Source organism: Anomaloglossus baeobatrachus, chromosome 11 (assembly GCF_048569485.1).
Source record: "Anomaloglossus baeobatrachus isolate aAnoBae1 chromosome 11, aAnoBae1.hap1, whole genome shotgun sequence".
Lineage (NCBI taxonomy): Eukaryota > Metazoa > Chordata > Amphibia > Anura > Aromobatidae > Anomaloglossus > Anomaloglossus baeobatrachus.
The window spans coordinates 62,665,691-62,682,793 of NC_134363.1; the positions used below are offsets into that span (position 1 = coordinate 62,665,691).

The 17,103-nt window shown below is 44.6% G+C and overlaps 1 protein-coding gene across 2 annotated transcripts in view; it reads right to left on the bottom strand.

Moving 5' to 3' along the window:
- The window catches only part of HSD17B14 (hydroxysteroid 17-beta dehydrogenase 14), a 46,868-nt gene extending 32,671 nt beyond the window's left edge, over window positions 1-14,197 (bottom strand). For both annotated transcript variants that reach the window (XR_012727527.1, XM_075328191.1), the window contains exons 1-5: window positions 14,014-14,197; window positions 8,514-8,549; window positions 7,694-7,791; window positions 3,056-3,122; window positions 452-543 (exon numbers count right to left, since the gene is read on the bottom strand). Coding sequence is in view for 1 of the 2 variants with exons in the window: in XM_075328191.1 (XP_075184306.1) it covers window positions 452-543; window positions 3,056-3,122; window positions 7,694-7,791; window positions 8,514-8,549; window positions 14,014-14,116 (396 nt within the window). In the remaining variant the exon portion in view is untranslated. The remainder of the gene's footprint in view (window positions 1-451; window positions 544-3,055; window positions 3,123-7,693; window positions 7,792-8,513; window positions 8,550-14,013) is intronic.
- Between the last annotated feature and the right edge of the window lie 2,906 nt (window positions 14,198-17,103).

The window sequence follows — 17,103 nt, forward strand, 5'->3', positions numbered from 1 at the left end:
TTTAAGAATAGGTGAGGGAGCACTGCCGCGCCCTAGTGCGCATGCATAGACCTCGGAGCCTGGGCGTCAGAGTAGGAAGCACAGAGGAGCAGGCCAAGATAGTCTGTTGGCGCGTCAGCACAGAGGACCACGGAGATGCTGTAGGAAGTGCGGGGGGAGACTCGGGGGCTCTAGGACCGGACAGGAGGCACGGGCACCAGAGCAAAGGACGTTGGTGCTTCTGTACTGGGAGCTCCGATGGCGTGATATGGAAAAGTTTGAAAAATAAGGGTCAACTCTATAATTATTGAGTCTTTGCATAAACAATGTATTTTTCACTAAAAATTTAGAAACTTGTGAATTGTTTACAGTTGTACTTCAGTGACTGTAGAAACATCTGACCTATAGATCTAAAAAGATGATACAAATTATAATAGGATTTCATACATTACATTCATTACTGCATAATTACCTTTGCAGTGAGAAAGTATCCAATCAGATTCAGGCTTAGAAGGTCCTGGAAGTCCTGGGCACTTGTGTGGTCTATGATTTGTTCTGGAGGATCTAGAATCACACAAAGAACAAATGTAAAGATAAAAAAAAACAGCAATATAAAATAAAACCCCACATACTTTAGAGGAATGTCTGCTAAACTTGCTGATTTAGGTGAGACTAGCTAGCAACCACCTAATGTGTATGGGTGTTGACTCCCAGATTATATGATATTGGGGGAAAGCAAACTCTGCTATCTAAGGTGTATAAACCAAAATCTGCCATACAACCAATGATTGTTTTTATTGCCACTATACAGTGTGTCCACCCATATCCTGTCCACCGCCATTAACTTGAGAATGGCAGCAGCAATAGGCATAGAAGTGGTGTCTAGGTATAGTAAAGTAGCCATGCGCTACGCAATGAAACCACCTATAGCACCACCTGGTGGAAAACAACGGAGTTAGCATTTTTATCTTGAAAACAGAACGAGATAGAGATAAAAAGTGAATTACAAAGTTGTAGGGCATCATCAATTCAATACGAATCGACACCTTGCATACAGAAATGCTATGATTAGAATGTGTAAAACTCACAAGGCTGCAGACGTGAAGCGATACCTCATGGAGACCTTCCTACAAGTTATTGGGTATGGTGGCTGTGTGGAGTGGCCTCCACGCTCACCTGACCTGACCCCATTGGACTTCTTTCTGTGAGGTCACATCAAACAGCAGGTGATGCGACTCCTCCACCAACATTGCAGGACCTACGACGACGTATCACAGATGCTTGTGCAAACGTGTCACCTGCCATATTGCACAATGTGCAGTAAGATACAGTATGCTGTCCAGAGTCTAGATGTGCATTGCAGCTGACGGTGGCCACTTTGAGCATCAAAGTTAAATGAGCGCCATATGCGTGACCAGCATTCAATGTTTTGGGGGGGGGTCATGGGTTTCATATCATAGCATTTCTGTATGCAAGGTGTCGATTCGTATTGAATTGATGTCCTACAATTTTTTAATTCACTTTTTTTTCTCTATCTCGTTCCGTTTTCGAGATAAAAATGCTAACTCTGTTGTTTTCCACCAGGTGGCGCTATAGGTGGTTTCATTGCATAGCGCATGGCTACTTTACTATACCTAGACACCACTTCTATGCCTATAGCTGCCGCCGTTCTCAAGTTAATGGCGGTGGACAGGATATGGGTGGACACACTGTATATTCCTTTATCGGTGAGATTAAAGGGTGGTCCAAATGCTGGGACTCTCCACCCATTGAGAAAAATGGAGCCGAGCTGTGTAAGCTTGACCTCCGCATTCATTAAGACGGGGCTCTGCAGATCCATGATTGGTAACTTTTTGCCATAATGTGACTGTAGGATAGCGAGAGACAGGGGGCTCTTATTCTGTCCCTCAAGCTAGGGGACCCTAGGCTATTTCTAACCTCAGGGTTACCCCTAATGGTGGAGATGCTGGAGTCCCATACCTTACTATTCTGTCCAGAACTAATCTGTCCCTTCCAGGTAAGGAAGGGGCAGGAGTGTGATGGCAACATAGAAAACACAATGCAAACTCACAGGAACAAACAGTAAGAAACTAAGGAGAAAAATAAGAGAAGGAGGGCAGCAACAAAAGAACTATAAGTGTTAACACCACAATTGCGCACAGCAACAAAGTACTACAACCACCAGTAAGTCTGGATCATAACACCTCCCCAGACTGGTATAGAAAAGCTATAGCTGGCATTAAAGCAAAAGTCTAGCCAGCATATATAGGAGGGGAGCGAATGTGACTGGCTCCCCCACAACATGTGATCAAAAGAGACTAACAAGCAGCCCAGCAGAGATTAACTCTTAATAGCCTGCCTATGAACTACAAGTCTGTGGGTTGATGCCCAAGTCTGCCCTCTTCACAGACATCAGAGAAGTTAGGAGGCAGAGTGCCTGAATCTGTAGTCTCTACAGATCCCGACAGTCGGCGGTGTTTGTAAAAAACCTCCTTGTGACACTTTTTGGATGGAGGAATAACTTCCGATCTTGGTGCAAACCCTAATACAACCTGATTTTCCAGGGTAACTCATTCCAGAAAACTGGTGCACCTCGAGATAAGTCTCAGGGATAGGAATTCACTCAAGAGTTATCAGAAACTCTGTAAAAGTATTTTTTTCAGATCCAAGCAATATGGATTTCCACCATGCAATAATATCTTTTCCTTCAGCATGAACTACATCAGAAATATTTGGTGAGAGAACTTAACTCCAATAAAATTGGGGACTGTATTGGCCGGAAGTCCTTGGAGTCAGACCCACCATGATCAGCAAATCAATGCTGAAGCTGCATTCGGAAAGGATAAGGCCATGTTCATACCACATTTTACCTTTAAGTCAGTGGCTCTGTTGAGGCTTACGTGCAAAAGTCCTGGAAAACGAGATTTGGGACCACCAATCCCAAAACCGTGGCTGTGAAACACTCCATCAGAATGGAGAGGTGGTTCGTTCTGTATGGCGATCCCACAGAGAATGAATGGTCGGCCCCCGGCGGTCATCCTCACCGATTACCCTGTCCTGTAAATAAGGTACTCACGCCACCCAGCGTTGTTGATCAGACAGTCTATTCTTCCGTACGTTTTCGCAGTTACATCAATCAGCCTCTAAGAAAAACACAAAAATATTTCTCCTTTTTTATTCAAACCCTGATATTGTATAAATAAGGAAGACTCGGCCTCATCTGTTCTCATACACGTGATCCCTCTATTACACACATGGAAAGGGATGCAAGAAAACAGCTATACTACAATATTTGCCTTTTTTTTTTAGGAGGTTTTTGAATAAAATACCGTTTTTGGTATCTAATTGAAACTATGTGCTGTGCCTCTGTTCCTCCTCCTGGAACTATGTGCTGTGTCTCTATTACTGCTCCTGGAACTATGTATTGTGTCTCTGTTACTCCTCCTGGAACTATGTGCTATGCCCCTGTTACTGCTCCTGGAACTGTGTGCTGTACCTCTCTTACTCCTTCTGTAACTATGTGCTGAGCATCTGTTACTCCTCTTGGAAATATGTGCTGTGCCTCTGTTACTCCTCCTGGAACAATGTGCTATGCCTCTGTTACTCCTTTTGGAACTATGTGCTGTGCCTCTGTTACACCTTTTGGAACTATGTGCTGTGCCTCTGTTACTCCTCCTGGAACTATGTGCTATGCCCCTGTTACTGCTCCTGGAACTATGTGCTGTACCTCTCTTACTCCTTCTGTAACTATGTGCTGCTGAGCATCTGTTACTCCTCTTGGAAATATGTGCTGTGCCTCTGTTACTCCTCCTGGAACAATGTGCTATGCCTCTGTTACTCCTTTTGGAACTATGTGCTGTGCCTCTGTTACTCCTCCTGGAACTATGTGCTGTGCCTCTGTTACTCCTCCTGGAACTATGTGCTGTGCCTCTGTTACTCCTCTTTGAAATATGTGCTGTGCCATCGTTACTCCTCTTGGAACTATGTGCTGTGCCTCTGTTACTGCTCTTGGAACTATGTGCTGTGCCTCTGTTACTCCTCCTGGAACTATGTGCTGTGCCTCTGTTACTCCTCTTTGAAATATGTGCTGTGCCATAGTTACTCCTCTTGGAAATATGTGCTGTGCCATAGTTACTCCTCTTGGAACTATGTGTTGTGTCTCTATTACTCCTCTTGGAACTATGTGTTGTGTCTCTGTTACTCCTTTTGGAACTATGTGCTCTACCTCTCTTACTCCTTCTGGAACTATGTGCTGTGCCTCTGTTACTCATCTTGGAAATATGCGCTGTGCTTCTGTTACTCCTCTTGGAAATATGTGCTGTGCCTCTGTTACTCCTCCTGGAACAATGTGCTATGCCTCTGTTACTCCTTTTGGAACTATGTGCTGTGCCTCTGTTACACCTTTTGGAACTATGTGCTGTGCCTCTGATACTCCTCCTGGAACTATGTGCTGTGCCTCTGTTACTCCTCTTTGAAATATGTGCTGTGCCATAGTTACTCCTCTTGGAAATATGTGCTGTGCCTCTGTTACTCCTCTTGGAACTATGTGCTGTGCCTCTGTTACTCCTCCTGGAACTATGTGCTTTGCCTTTGTTACTCCTGTTTGAAATGTGTACTGTGCCTTTGTTACTCCTCTTTGAAATGTGTACTGTGCCTTTGTTACTCCTCTTTGAAATGTGTACTGTGCCTTTGTTACTCCTCTTGGAACTATGTGCTTCTGTTACTCCTCTCTGAAATATGGGCTGTGCCTCTGTAACTCCTCCTGGAACTACATGTTGTGCCTCTGTTACTCCTCTTGGAAATATATGTTGTGCTTCTGTTACTCCTTTTGGAACTATGTGCTGTACCTCTCTTACCTCTCCTGGAACTATGTGCTGTGCCTCTGTTTCTCCTCTTTGAAATATGTGCTGTGCCTTTGTTACTCCTCTTGGATATATGTGCTTTGCCTCTGTTGCTTCTCCTGGAACTAGGTGCTGTGCCTTTGTTACTTCTCCTGGAACTATGTGTTGTGCCTTTGTTACTCCTCTTGGAACTATGTGTTGTACCTCTCTTACTCTTCTTGGAAATATTTGATGTGCCTTTGTTACTCCTCCTAGAACTATGTGCTGTGCCTCTGTTACTCCTCTTGGAAATATGTGAAAATCCAGACAACTTGATGATCACTTTCTTTCAGATCTCTTGGCGTACCTGCTTTACTAAATACTTATATTATCCTGGTAACTGGTAAAATAAAATGATCACAAACACTAAACACTAAGGGCTGCTTCTCACTTGCGAGTTTCTCGCAGTAGAGCAATGCGAGAAAATCTCGCATTGGAATCGGACACATGTTAGTGAATGATTCAGCTCGCATCTGCGATTTTTTTCTCACTCCAAATCGGACTGAGAAAAAAATCGCAGCATGCTGTTTTTTTGCGAGTTTCTACTGCGAGTTTCTCCAATGCATGTCTATGGGAGCGTGTAAAAAATCGGATGTCACGGGACGGCACTCACACCATCCTAGTGACATCCGATTTTCTAAATACATTTCTCGCATGGTTCCTAAAACACTGGAAACGAGTGATGTGTCACAATGTCTGTCAATCACTATTCTCTGTCAGTCGGTCTCTCCCTCTCGGTCTCTATTCTCTCTCTGTCGGTCCGTCACTATCTCTGTCCCTCTCTCACAGTCTGTCGGTCATTTTCCCCTCCTCTCTCATACCGATCCCCGGCGCGGCGCTGCACGGCATTCACACTGCTGCGGCGGCTTTTACTATTTTGAAAAAGCCGGCCGCTCATTAAACAATCTCGTATTCCCTACTTTCCCCGCCCACAGGCGCCTATGATTGGTTGCAGTGAGACACGCCCCCACGCTGAGTGACAGGTGTCTCACTGCACCCAATCACAGCAGCCGGTGGGCATGTCTATACTGCGCAGTGAATTAATTTAAAAAAAACGGCGTGCGGTCCCCCCCAATTTTAATACCAGCCAGATAAAGCCATACGGCTGAAGGCTGGCATTCTTAAGATGGGGAGCTCCACATTATGGGGAGCCCCCCAGCCTAACAATATCAGCCAGCAGCCGCCCAGAATTGCCGCATACATTAGATGCGACAGTTCTGGGACTGTACCCGGCTCGTCCCGATTTGCCCTGGTGCGTTGGCAAATCGGGGTAATAAGGAGCTATTGGCAGCCCATAGCTGCCACTAAATCCTAGATTAATCGTGTCAGGCGTCTCCACGAGATACTTTCCGTGATTAATCTGTAAGTGACAGTAAATAAACACATAATCCCCAAAAAGCCCTCCATGTCCGGCGTAATCCAGGATGCTCCAGCGTCGCTTCCAGCTCTGCTGCATGGAGGTGACCGGAGCTGCAGAAGACACCGCCGCTCCTGTCAGCTCCACGCAGCTAATGAAGGGAATAGCGCGATCAGCTGAGCTGTCACTGAGGTTACCCGCTGTCACTGGATACAGCGGTGGCCGCGGGTAACCTCAGTGACAGCTCAGCTGATCGCGCGGCTGTCTTCAGTTGCTGCGTGGAGCTGACAGGAGCGGCTGTGTTTTCTTCAGCTCCGGTCACCTCCATGCAGCAGAGCTGGAAGCGACGCTGGACCATCGTGGATTACGCCGGACATGGAGGGCTTTTTGGGGCTTATTAAATTGGTGAACCAGGGAATTTGTTAGTGTTTTTTATTTCTAATAAAGGATTTTTCAAGTGTGTGTGTGTGTATTTACTGTCACTTACAGATTAATCATGGAAGGTATCTCGGGGAGACGCCTGACATGATTAATCTAGGATTTAGTGGCAGCTATGGGCTGCCAATAACTCCTTATTACCCCGATTTGCCAATGCACCAGGGCAAATCGGGAAGAGCCGGGTACAGTCCCAGAACTGTCGCATCTAATGGATGCGGCAATTCTGGGCGGCTGCTGACTGATATTGTTAGGCTGGGGGGCTCCCCATAACGTGGAGCTCCCCATCCTGAGAATACCAGCCTTCAGTCGTATGGCTTTATCTGGCTGGTATTAAAATTGGGGGGACCGCACGCCGTTTTATTTAATTATTTATTTTACTGCACAGTATAGACACGCCCACCGGCTGCTGTGATTGGGTGCAGTGAGACACCTGTCACTCAGCTTGGGGGCATGTCTCACTGCAACCAATCACAGACGCCGGTGGGCGGGGAAAGCAGGGAATACAAAATTGTTTAATGAGCGGCCGGCTTTTCCAAAATAGTAAAAGCCGCCGGAGCAGTGAGAAAGCCGTGCAGCGTCGGGGATCGGTGAGTATGAGAGAGGGCTGATAACTTCAGTCACTCAGGAGATTAGCGGTCACCGGTGAATCCTTCACAGGTGACCGCTAATCAGGACGCGACACAGACACAGAGCCGCAGCATGACAATGAAGTCGGGTGAAGTTAACCCCAGTTCATTCTGATCGTGCGGCTCTGTCTGTGTCTGCTGTCATCTGCCATTCAGCTCTGCTACATGGCTGTCTGTGTCTGCTGTTAGCGGCCATGTAGCAGAGCTGAATGGCAGATGACATAGTAAAAAATACGCATTACACACGCATTACACACGCATTACACACGCTAGTAAAATCATTAATTTATTCAGAAAAAGCATCGCACTTGCGTTGCACTCGGACCTAACGTGAACTAAAATCAGCCGAGTTTTTTTCAGCCCAGTCGGACCGATTTTACTCGCATAGATGTGTTTCCAGCCTAAAACGTTACCTTGATCTCTTCCTCCTTTGTTACATCACAGGAGACATAGAGGGCAGCTCCGGCCCCTGAAGATTTCAGTTCAGCTTCGAGGTCACTGGCCGTCTCCTCTGCAAATAACAAAAGTTCCAGAAATATTGGTGATATTATTATGTACCATGACATAAATTATATTTGTTGCTATTAACTTTATGTCCAAAGAGACCTAAAAAAATCTCTTACAAGCCCCGGCCACTAGGTGTCACCCTTCCATCTAATTTGTTGTTTTATTTTAGGTGTCATTTCTACTTCCAGGAACCAAAAGATTACCGGAAAGTTGGGTGATGCTCTCCTGTCAGTCAAATTGCATATAAGCATGAATGAGAGTACAAGGGCAGAATAAATGTGTGCTGGAAAGAAAGGGAAAGGAAGGTCCAGCACATATGGTGCTGGTAGAATGCTAATGAAAAAGAGCAGCCTACTTAAAATTAGTGAATGGAAAGTTATAGGGTTTGCGAATGTAAGAAAAGAGCCCCCTTAGTGAAGACCATAAACAAAAACGCCATATAACGGATTAAAAAAATACTGAATACTCAGGGGGGCAGCAGGGATAAATTACGAGATAAAACTGCCCACTTTGGACCTGTTGGTATGTCCCTTTTTAAAGAGATCAGCCAATGAAAACCTACAGGATTGGTGATAACATAGGGACGGTGGGCAAAATCCCCCTGAGGACATGGATTATATGGGCACTTTCCACTGCTGTGGATCCTAGATGACAAATGGATCCTATACAGCTCTATAGTCCATATGTAACGTGACCCACCAACAGGACAATTTGCAGACATTGTACCTTTTGAACAGAACACGACCGAAGCTCCATTTTTCACTGTGGGTCCATATAAAAGAAAAAAAGATAAAGAAGAGTCAGTACAACTTATGTAAAAGAGATCACACGTCCAGTAATCATCAGTCAGAACGGATCCACCAGCAATCCTTTGGCAAAATAATTAATTTTAGCCGGATCTGTTTGCACCATTAGAGTCTATGGAGGACAGATCTGTTAACAGATTGCTATTTATCTTCCATTTGAAACTGACCCAGTGAGCAAAAAACAGATCCTTTACAAATGCAAGAAAACCGGATCCTTTACAAATGCAAGAAAACTGGATTCTTTACAAATGAAAGAGAAATAGATCCTTTACAAATGCAAGAAAAACAGATCTGGTACAAATAAAAGACAAACAGATCCGGGACAAATAAAAGACAAACAGATCCGGTACAAAAAAAAAAAAGAGAAACCGATCCGGTACAAATGCAAGAAAAACATCCATTTTTCTTGCACTTGTAAAGGATCAATTTTTCTTGCATTTGTACCGGATCTGTTTTCCTTTAATTTGTAAAGGATCCGCTTTTTTTTTTTATATGTACAGGATCTGTGTTTCTTTCATTTCTAAAGGATCCATTTCTCTTTCGGTAATACAGGATCGTTTATTCTTTCATTTGTAGAGGATCTGTTTTATGCTCACTGGATCAGTTTCAAATGGAAGATAAATAACAATCTGTTAACAGATCAGTTTTCCATAGTCTCCAATGTTAAAAGAACGGATCCGGCTAAAATCAATTATTTAAAAACAAACAGGAAAGTTGTGTTTGCAGAACGTTTTTGCCAACAGATCCATTCTAACGGATGATTATTGGACGTGTGAACTCCGCCTAGGCATACAATACAATGAAGGACGCCGGCTCCGCGCCGTTAATTACTGCTCCATGTTCACATTCAGTTCAGAACAAACAAATGGAATTAACATGTAAAAGTGATCTGCTGCATCATTCAGGCCAAGCTGTCCAACCATTATAATTCATATTCACTCTCCTCTTGAACCTCCATGGCCAACATTTGGTTTTAAGCTCAAGAATCCTCCAGCTAGAATGCTAGATAAATCACAATTTTGGCTGCAAGGGAAAATGTAAGTAGTGAACGCAGATGGATCAATATGTGTGGTGTGAGCTCCATCTAGTGGCCATTGCAGGTAGTGGCCAGCACTTTAGCAGCTGGTGGCTGTGGCCAGCACTTTAGCAGCTGGTGGCTGTGGCCAGCACTTTAGCAGCTGGTGGCTGTGGCCAGCACTTTAGCAGCTGGTGGCTGTGGCCAGCACTTTAGCAGCTGGTGGCTGTGGCCAGCACTTTAGCAGCTGGTGGCTGTGGCCAGCACTGTAGCAGCTGGTGGCTGTGGCCAGCACTGTAGCAGCTGGTGGCTGTGGCCAGCACTGTAGCAGCTGGTGGCTGTGGCCAGCACTTTAGCAGCTGGTGGCTGTGGCCAGCACTTTAGCAGCTGGTGGCTGTGGCCAGCACTTTAGCAGCTGGTGGCTGTGGCCAGCATTTTAGCTGGTGGTGGCTGTGGCCAGCACTTTAGCACTGTGTCTGAAATCTTTGATGCGCACACACTGCAATCAGAAGGATTTCACAACAGAAACCTCAAAATCATTAGTATAGATAACCCAAAGGCTTTAATGTCATCCATTTAAAGAATAAGGAGAATAAAAGCCAATAGACCTATTTGTTATAGTAAATGTGTAATAAAAAAATGTTCTGATGTTTAAGTTAGGTTTTTGCGTTACATGAAGTTTTCAAATATTTTTGACATTTTGTTTAATAGTATCATTAGGAAATGCAATTTGTAATCTTGCAGTTTTCACACCGGCCACTAGGGTTTTTAGAGACGCATACTTTCTGTTCTTTCAGGAAGAGTTTTCAGCGGGCTTCTTATCAGCAAAGACAGGATTACAATAACAGGTAATGCATAAGAACACAGGATCCATTAATCACAGTAGGCGATGTCACATCTTACCCTGCTCCCACTTCCTTCACAATGACCTTTGCACACACACACATTAGACACTTATTGCGTCTAATGTACATGTTGTTTCCTGACACAATAGGAAGTTGGAGTCTAAAACAAGAAAGCCCCAGTGGGCAGAGTGAAAATTGCAAGAAATCTTAATTTTATTACAGATTGTAAAAAATGTTACAATCCTACTTTACTATTTTTCATTTTCTGATGACCCATTCCTTCTAAGGTATGTACCAGGAGCTTTCCAGTGCATATATATGGTGTGGAACAAGGCATCAATAAATCAGTGCAAGCCAGGCATCATAGCTTCCATGGTAGGAACATTACTGATGGCAATCGCATTCTCCTCCCCATTTGTGTCACTGTTGAGATATTGTATGGTATGCTACCTTTATGGTTGCCTGGTAGCTCTTAATATGGCCTCCACAGACAGGCCTTGCAAAAGCCAGTCCAGCTACTTGATGTTAGAGGAACCCTTGCCTTCACCAGTCAACCCCTGTACTGAGACCTGGACTGTCACAGGGCCCCCTAGGTTGGTTACATGGAGTAGATGCTGACCGGTGAAGTTGTATAAACCAAGTAACAACCAGAGAAGTCAGAAAACAAAGTCAGAATCATCAGTCAATGGTCAACACAGTCCGAGGTTACCAACAGAATAACACATAGGATCAGGCAGCAGCAATTAGATCCATTAGACGGGAAAAATGTGTTTCCCTAAAGTTGGTCCTAATATTGAATGATGTAGCTCGGCATATTGGACATGTTAAAGATCAACACTGATCAGTGAGTGATTTATCAATCATTAACAGGACATCATTAACAGGACACAAAAAAATGTGCCCTTTGGATCATTCGGTGACAAACAAAAACTACAAATGGTTAAAAAATAAAAAAAATCTTATTCTATAATACATAACATATTTATGCAGTGTTGCTTCCGGATAAGAAAACTCCAGATTTTCCATTCCCTATTATTTTATTTTATTTATTATTTTATTTTTATATTATATTATTTTATTTTTATATTTATTTTATTATAATATTTTTAAGCAATTTTTTATTTTTCCTAAAATAAACCCCCTACATGTATGCTATCAAACTCCTCACGTACATCGATCATCAAATCCGGGACTGGAGAGAAACAGGTTTAACACCGCGCTTGAAGACCACGGACATCAGTGTTGAACACACAATTCTTTTATTTTACTTCGTTCCTCCGCGTTTCGGAGACCACAACTGCCTCCTTCTTCAGGGCTTTTTTTCCCTGAAGAAGGAGGCAGTTGTGGTCTCCGAAACGCGTAGGAACGAAGTAAAATAAAAGAATTGTGTGTTCAACACTGATGTCCGTGGTCTTCAAGCGCGGTGTTAAACCTGTTTCTCTCCAGTCCCGGATTTGATGTCTTGCTTGTACAACAGGGCTGCTGCTGGACCACCTTAGCACTTGCCTATGCCATTAAAGGGGTTGTGACTGGCACAACCCGACCAGGTGAGTGCACCATTTCCTTATACCTCTTACCCAGTAAATCGGGTAATACCCTATTGCGCTTTCTCTCTCCCATCTTTAGTTTGTACATCGATCATAGCATTTAAATGGCCTGCCTGATATTGGGTAGGTGTAGAAACTTGGCACTCAAGATAAATGTGAATAGTGGTCTGAGAGGTTGTAGGACCAGCACAAGCACAGACGTTTCGGTCAAAGACCTTCATCAGTGTGCATGCAGGGATTCCTCAGAAGGTGTAGCAAATGGCGTAGTCAGGTATGATGCAGTGTCCACTGTTGTCTACGTGGACACCGCGTCATACCTGACTACACCAGTTGCTACACCTTCTGAGGACCCCCTGCACGCACACTGATGAAGGTCTTTGACTGAAATGTCTGTGCTTGTACTGGTCCTACAACTTCTCATTAAAAGACCACTATTCACATTTATCTTGAGTACCAAGTTTCTACATCTACTTGAGACGGTTTTGGACCCTACTTGAGCTCCACTCCAGAAGTGACGTGGTTATCAACTCACTGATATTGGGTAGGGTCTCCTGAAGCCACCAACACAGATGGAACCCATCTCAGCATTGAGCGATTACGATCACCGATAATGTCCTTTGTTTTTTGGCACCTACTTTATGGAGGTGCGACCTCCATAGAAGAGGCTTATTTCTCTAGTACATCCCATAGATTTCTCCAAAGTGTCCCATGACAGCCCGAGGATGCATGTTACTCGTACTACGGTGAGCAGTCGTGTGGTCTAAACCTGCTTCGGTGGCTGCAGGGTCTCCAGACTTGTCTCCCATCAAGCACATCTGGAACGTCATTCGTCGGTGATTTCTATAGACTTGAGGTTTCCTATATGTTTTGAGAGAAGTGAAGAAACTTCACTGTAAGGCTCTTTCACTTCCATATTGCAATGAACACATGATGGAATTGATAGTCGGGTGATGTACCCTCAAGTGACATCCCCGGACACTTTGTAAAGGACTTAAAGGTGGTTTACACGCTGCGAAATCGCTACCGATATATCGTCGGGGTCACGTCGTTAGTGACGCACATCCGGCGCCGGTAGCGACATCGCAGTGTGTGACACCAAAGAGCGACGATCAACAATCGCAAAATCGTTCAAAAACGCTCGCTCCTTTCCTTAATATCGCTGCTGCCACAGGTACGATGTTGTTCGTCGTTCCTGCGGCAGCACACATCGCGATGTCGAGCGCGATAGCACCCGCCCCCGTCGTTCTTGCGACATTTGGTGCTTGCTGCCGTAGTGAACATTATCGCTACGGCAGCGTCACACGCACATACCTTGCCAATAGCAGAGGAGAGGTGGACATGAGCGGGACGTAACATGCCACTCACCTCCTTCCTTCCGCATTGCCGGTGGACGCAGGTAAGGAGATGTTTGTCGTTCCTGCGGTATCACACATAGCGATGTCTGGTGCCGCAGGAACGACAAACAACATTGTACCTGCAGCAGCAACGATATTAAGGAAATGAACGATGTGTCAACGATTTTTCATGTTTTTGCGCTCACTGATCGTCGCTCCTTGGTGTCACACGCTGCGATGTCGCTAACGGCGCCGGATGTGCGTCACTAACGACGTGACCCCGACTATATATCGTTAGCGATGTCGCAGCGTGTAAAGCCCCCTTAACTGCTGGGATGGGGGCTTGTCTCTGGAGATTGGGCACTTGTTAGATGTAAATTACATTGCATACTCTACTTTGACTACACTTTTGAGCCCCGATATAAGAAACAAGATTCAGACACCAACTTGTGTGTTTGGGGAAACCGGGATCAAATACGTAAAGTTTCAGGATTCACTGCCTTCACTTCCAGGCATTGTTTGTCTGTTTGGTAGCCGCTTATCGCTAGGGTCTGAATAAACTGGTTGGGAGTCTCATGGATAAGGTCTGAGATGGGTCATACGTTTCACCCACCAGAAACATGGAGGAGGTGCTGCCTTGATTGACATGTTTGTATTAAAAAGTACAATAAGTTCTTACCGAAAACCCTGACGATTGCCTCTCCGATGCCTTTTGTGCCACCGGTGACAATGACCACCTTGCTGTGATAACGCAGTCCTGGTTCTGGTCCGCTGGAAGCCATAATGTTCTTTGTCTGCAACAGATGAAGTTAACTGAAGTGTGGTTTGAGCAGAGAAGCAATAATCAGCTGACTGTAGGGAAACTGAAGGGGAAGTGCGTGCTGCTGCAGCATGATGGGATGTGTAGTTTTATGCAAACATCAACTAAAGGGGAAGTGCTGGACTGCAGACACAGTGTGCATGTAGCAGGCAGACAACCGGAAGACCTGGCTAGTGAACGTCACATGTCACAATGGGCAAAGTTGTGGCAGAATATGAGGGAATTTACATGCGGAAGTTGTTGCGGATATTTTCATTGTAATGTGATGAATGGATTGTTTCTGCCCATATAGATTCATGGAACAGTTAATAATATCCAGGAGCAAATAAACATGGATGGCGTCTACTCATACTCTGAGAAGTGATGAACTAAAGGGTTTTAAGGTCTCCTCGCCCCATCCATTATGTGTCCACAAACAAATATTGCTCCTAGCCCCTTCACGACCGCGGGCAGTAAAATTACGTCCTATTTTAACGTGACTTAACAACCAGGGACGTAATTTTACTGCCTAAACTTCATTTGATTGCTGTGGCCATAGCAACGGCTTTCAAATGATGTCCCCTGCTGTTTCTTACAGCAGGGGACCTTTGCTTGACCCCAGGGGGGGCGGCATCGCCACCCCCTATCGACGATCGATGTGATTGGCTGTTCAAATCTGAACCGCCAACCACATCGTTCGCACTAAGGCTGCTTTCACACTACGTTTATTTAACATGCGTCCAGAACGTTTTTTTAGCGCAAAAACGGATCCTGTTTTTATAAAGAAAAACGCACACAAACGCAAGTCAACATTGCGTTATTTTACTGGATCCGTCAACGGACCCAGCATAATAACGGACCGTTTTACTTGCAGTTACATGCGTTTAAATGCGTTTTTTTGTCCAATTTGAACGGATCCGTTTTTTTTCCACAACACCCACAAAGGTATATATACATTGTTCTACTGGTCTCTGGATCACATTTCTTGCTAGCACGCTGAGAGAATGTCTGACATTATGGATTTCAATATGAATGTGGATATGGATTTTGACCTTTGACTATTGCGAGCTCGAGCGGTGGAAAAGGAGCGAATCAGAAGATGGGTACAGAGACGTCGGCGCTATTGGCTGCATCCACTGAATTCACGTCGTCCGACACGAGGTGCATTCTCTTCTTTGTACCCAGATCTCTGCAACCACCCAGACAAGTTTATGGACTACTTCCGCATGTCCAAGCCTACTTTTGATGAACTGTTGCAACGCGTGCAAAGTTTAATTACAAAACAGGACACCAAATTACGAAGGGCAATTTCTGCAGAGCAGCGTCTTATGTTGACTTTAAGGTATGGCATTTCTATTTTATTGCATGTCATGTTATGTATTGTTTAACATCACATAAGTTTTGTTTCCATATTTGTTCTAATAGATTGAGAGCTGTGTTGTTGTTTTTTAACCCCTTAACGACCCATGACGTACTGGGTACGTCATGGATCGTGTGCCGTTAATCCCCGCCCCCTGCCGTTGGCAGGCGGTGGCTATCCACGCACATATCAGCTGTTTTCAACAGCTGACATGTGTGCCTGCTAGCCGCGGGTGGAATCGCTTCCACCCGCGACCATTAACCCCTTACATTTCGCTGCCAAAATCTGGCAGCGATATGTATATGCGCGCCGCCATGACAGTTACGTACCCCGCCCCCACCGTAAGTCACGTGACATGATCGCGTGACTTTTGGTGGTTGCCATGGTAGCACAGGGTCATGTGATGACGCCTGTAGCTAACATGACTCACTTCCTTTCAATGCCGGAATACAGCCGGCATTGAAAGTAAAGCACCAAATCTGCAGTTCTCAGCTCTGTAGCTGTGATCTGCCGATAGTGCAGAGCGATCGGATTGCTGATCGCTATAGCACCCTAGGGGGACTAGTAAAATAAAAAATAAAAAAAATTTTAAAAATTAAAAAACACTTTTTTTGGACAAGCTTGTGAATTTGTGAAATCCAAGCCCTCATATGGCAAGATTGATGGAAAAATAAAAAAGTTACGGCTATCGGAAGAAGGGGAGCAAAAAACATAAACGCAAAAACGGAAAGTGCCCGGGGGCTGAAGGGGTTAACTGTGACCTGCCTTTTTTTTTTTTTTGTGTGGTTGGATTTATTTATTTATGTATTTATTTTTCCTTCTTTAACACAGATTCTTAGCAACCGGAGAAAGTTTATCTTCACTACACTTCCAGTTTAGAGTGGGGATATCAACGGCATCTGGAATTGTGAAGGAGACCTGTCATGCTTTGTGGGAAGTGCTACAGCCAGAATTCATCCCCCATCCAACCACGGAGCAATGGCTGTCAATCTCTGAGACGTTTATGGAAGTCTGTCAATTTCCGAACTGTCTTGGTGCGGTTGATGGCAAACATATCAGGATTTTAAAACCATCTGGCAGTGGGTCCCAATTTTATAACTATAAAAAATATTTTTCCGTAGTATTAATGGCAATAGTTGATGCCCAATATCAATTTGTTGCTGTGGACATTGGAGCATACGGCCGCTCCAATGACTCACAGGTCTTCAAGCAGTCTGCAATGGGCCGCCGTTTATACAGTAATGATTTAAATTTTCCACCACCCAGACCCCTTCCTGACACATCTGAACCACCACTGCCGTTCGTATTGGTTGGCGATGAAGCATTTCAAATGTGTGGAAATCTTCTGAAACCATACTCCAGCCGCGGCCTCAATCAAGCGAAAAGGATTTTCAATTACCGGCTAACGAGGGCACGAAGGATGGTGGAATGCGCATTTGGTATAATGACTGGAAAGTGGCGCATTCTGACAACAGCCATTCAACTAAAAACAGATACGGTGGATGATGTTGTTAAAGCGTGCGTAGTTCTCCACAACTACGTATTAAGTAAAGAAAGGCTTGTTATGGACCCTGCTGATGGTGAAGTCACTCTTGACGATTATGACAATG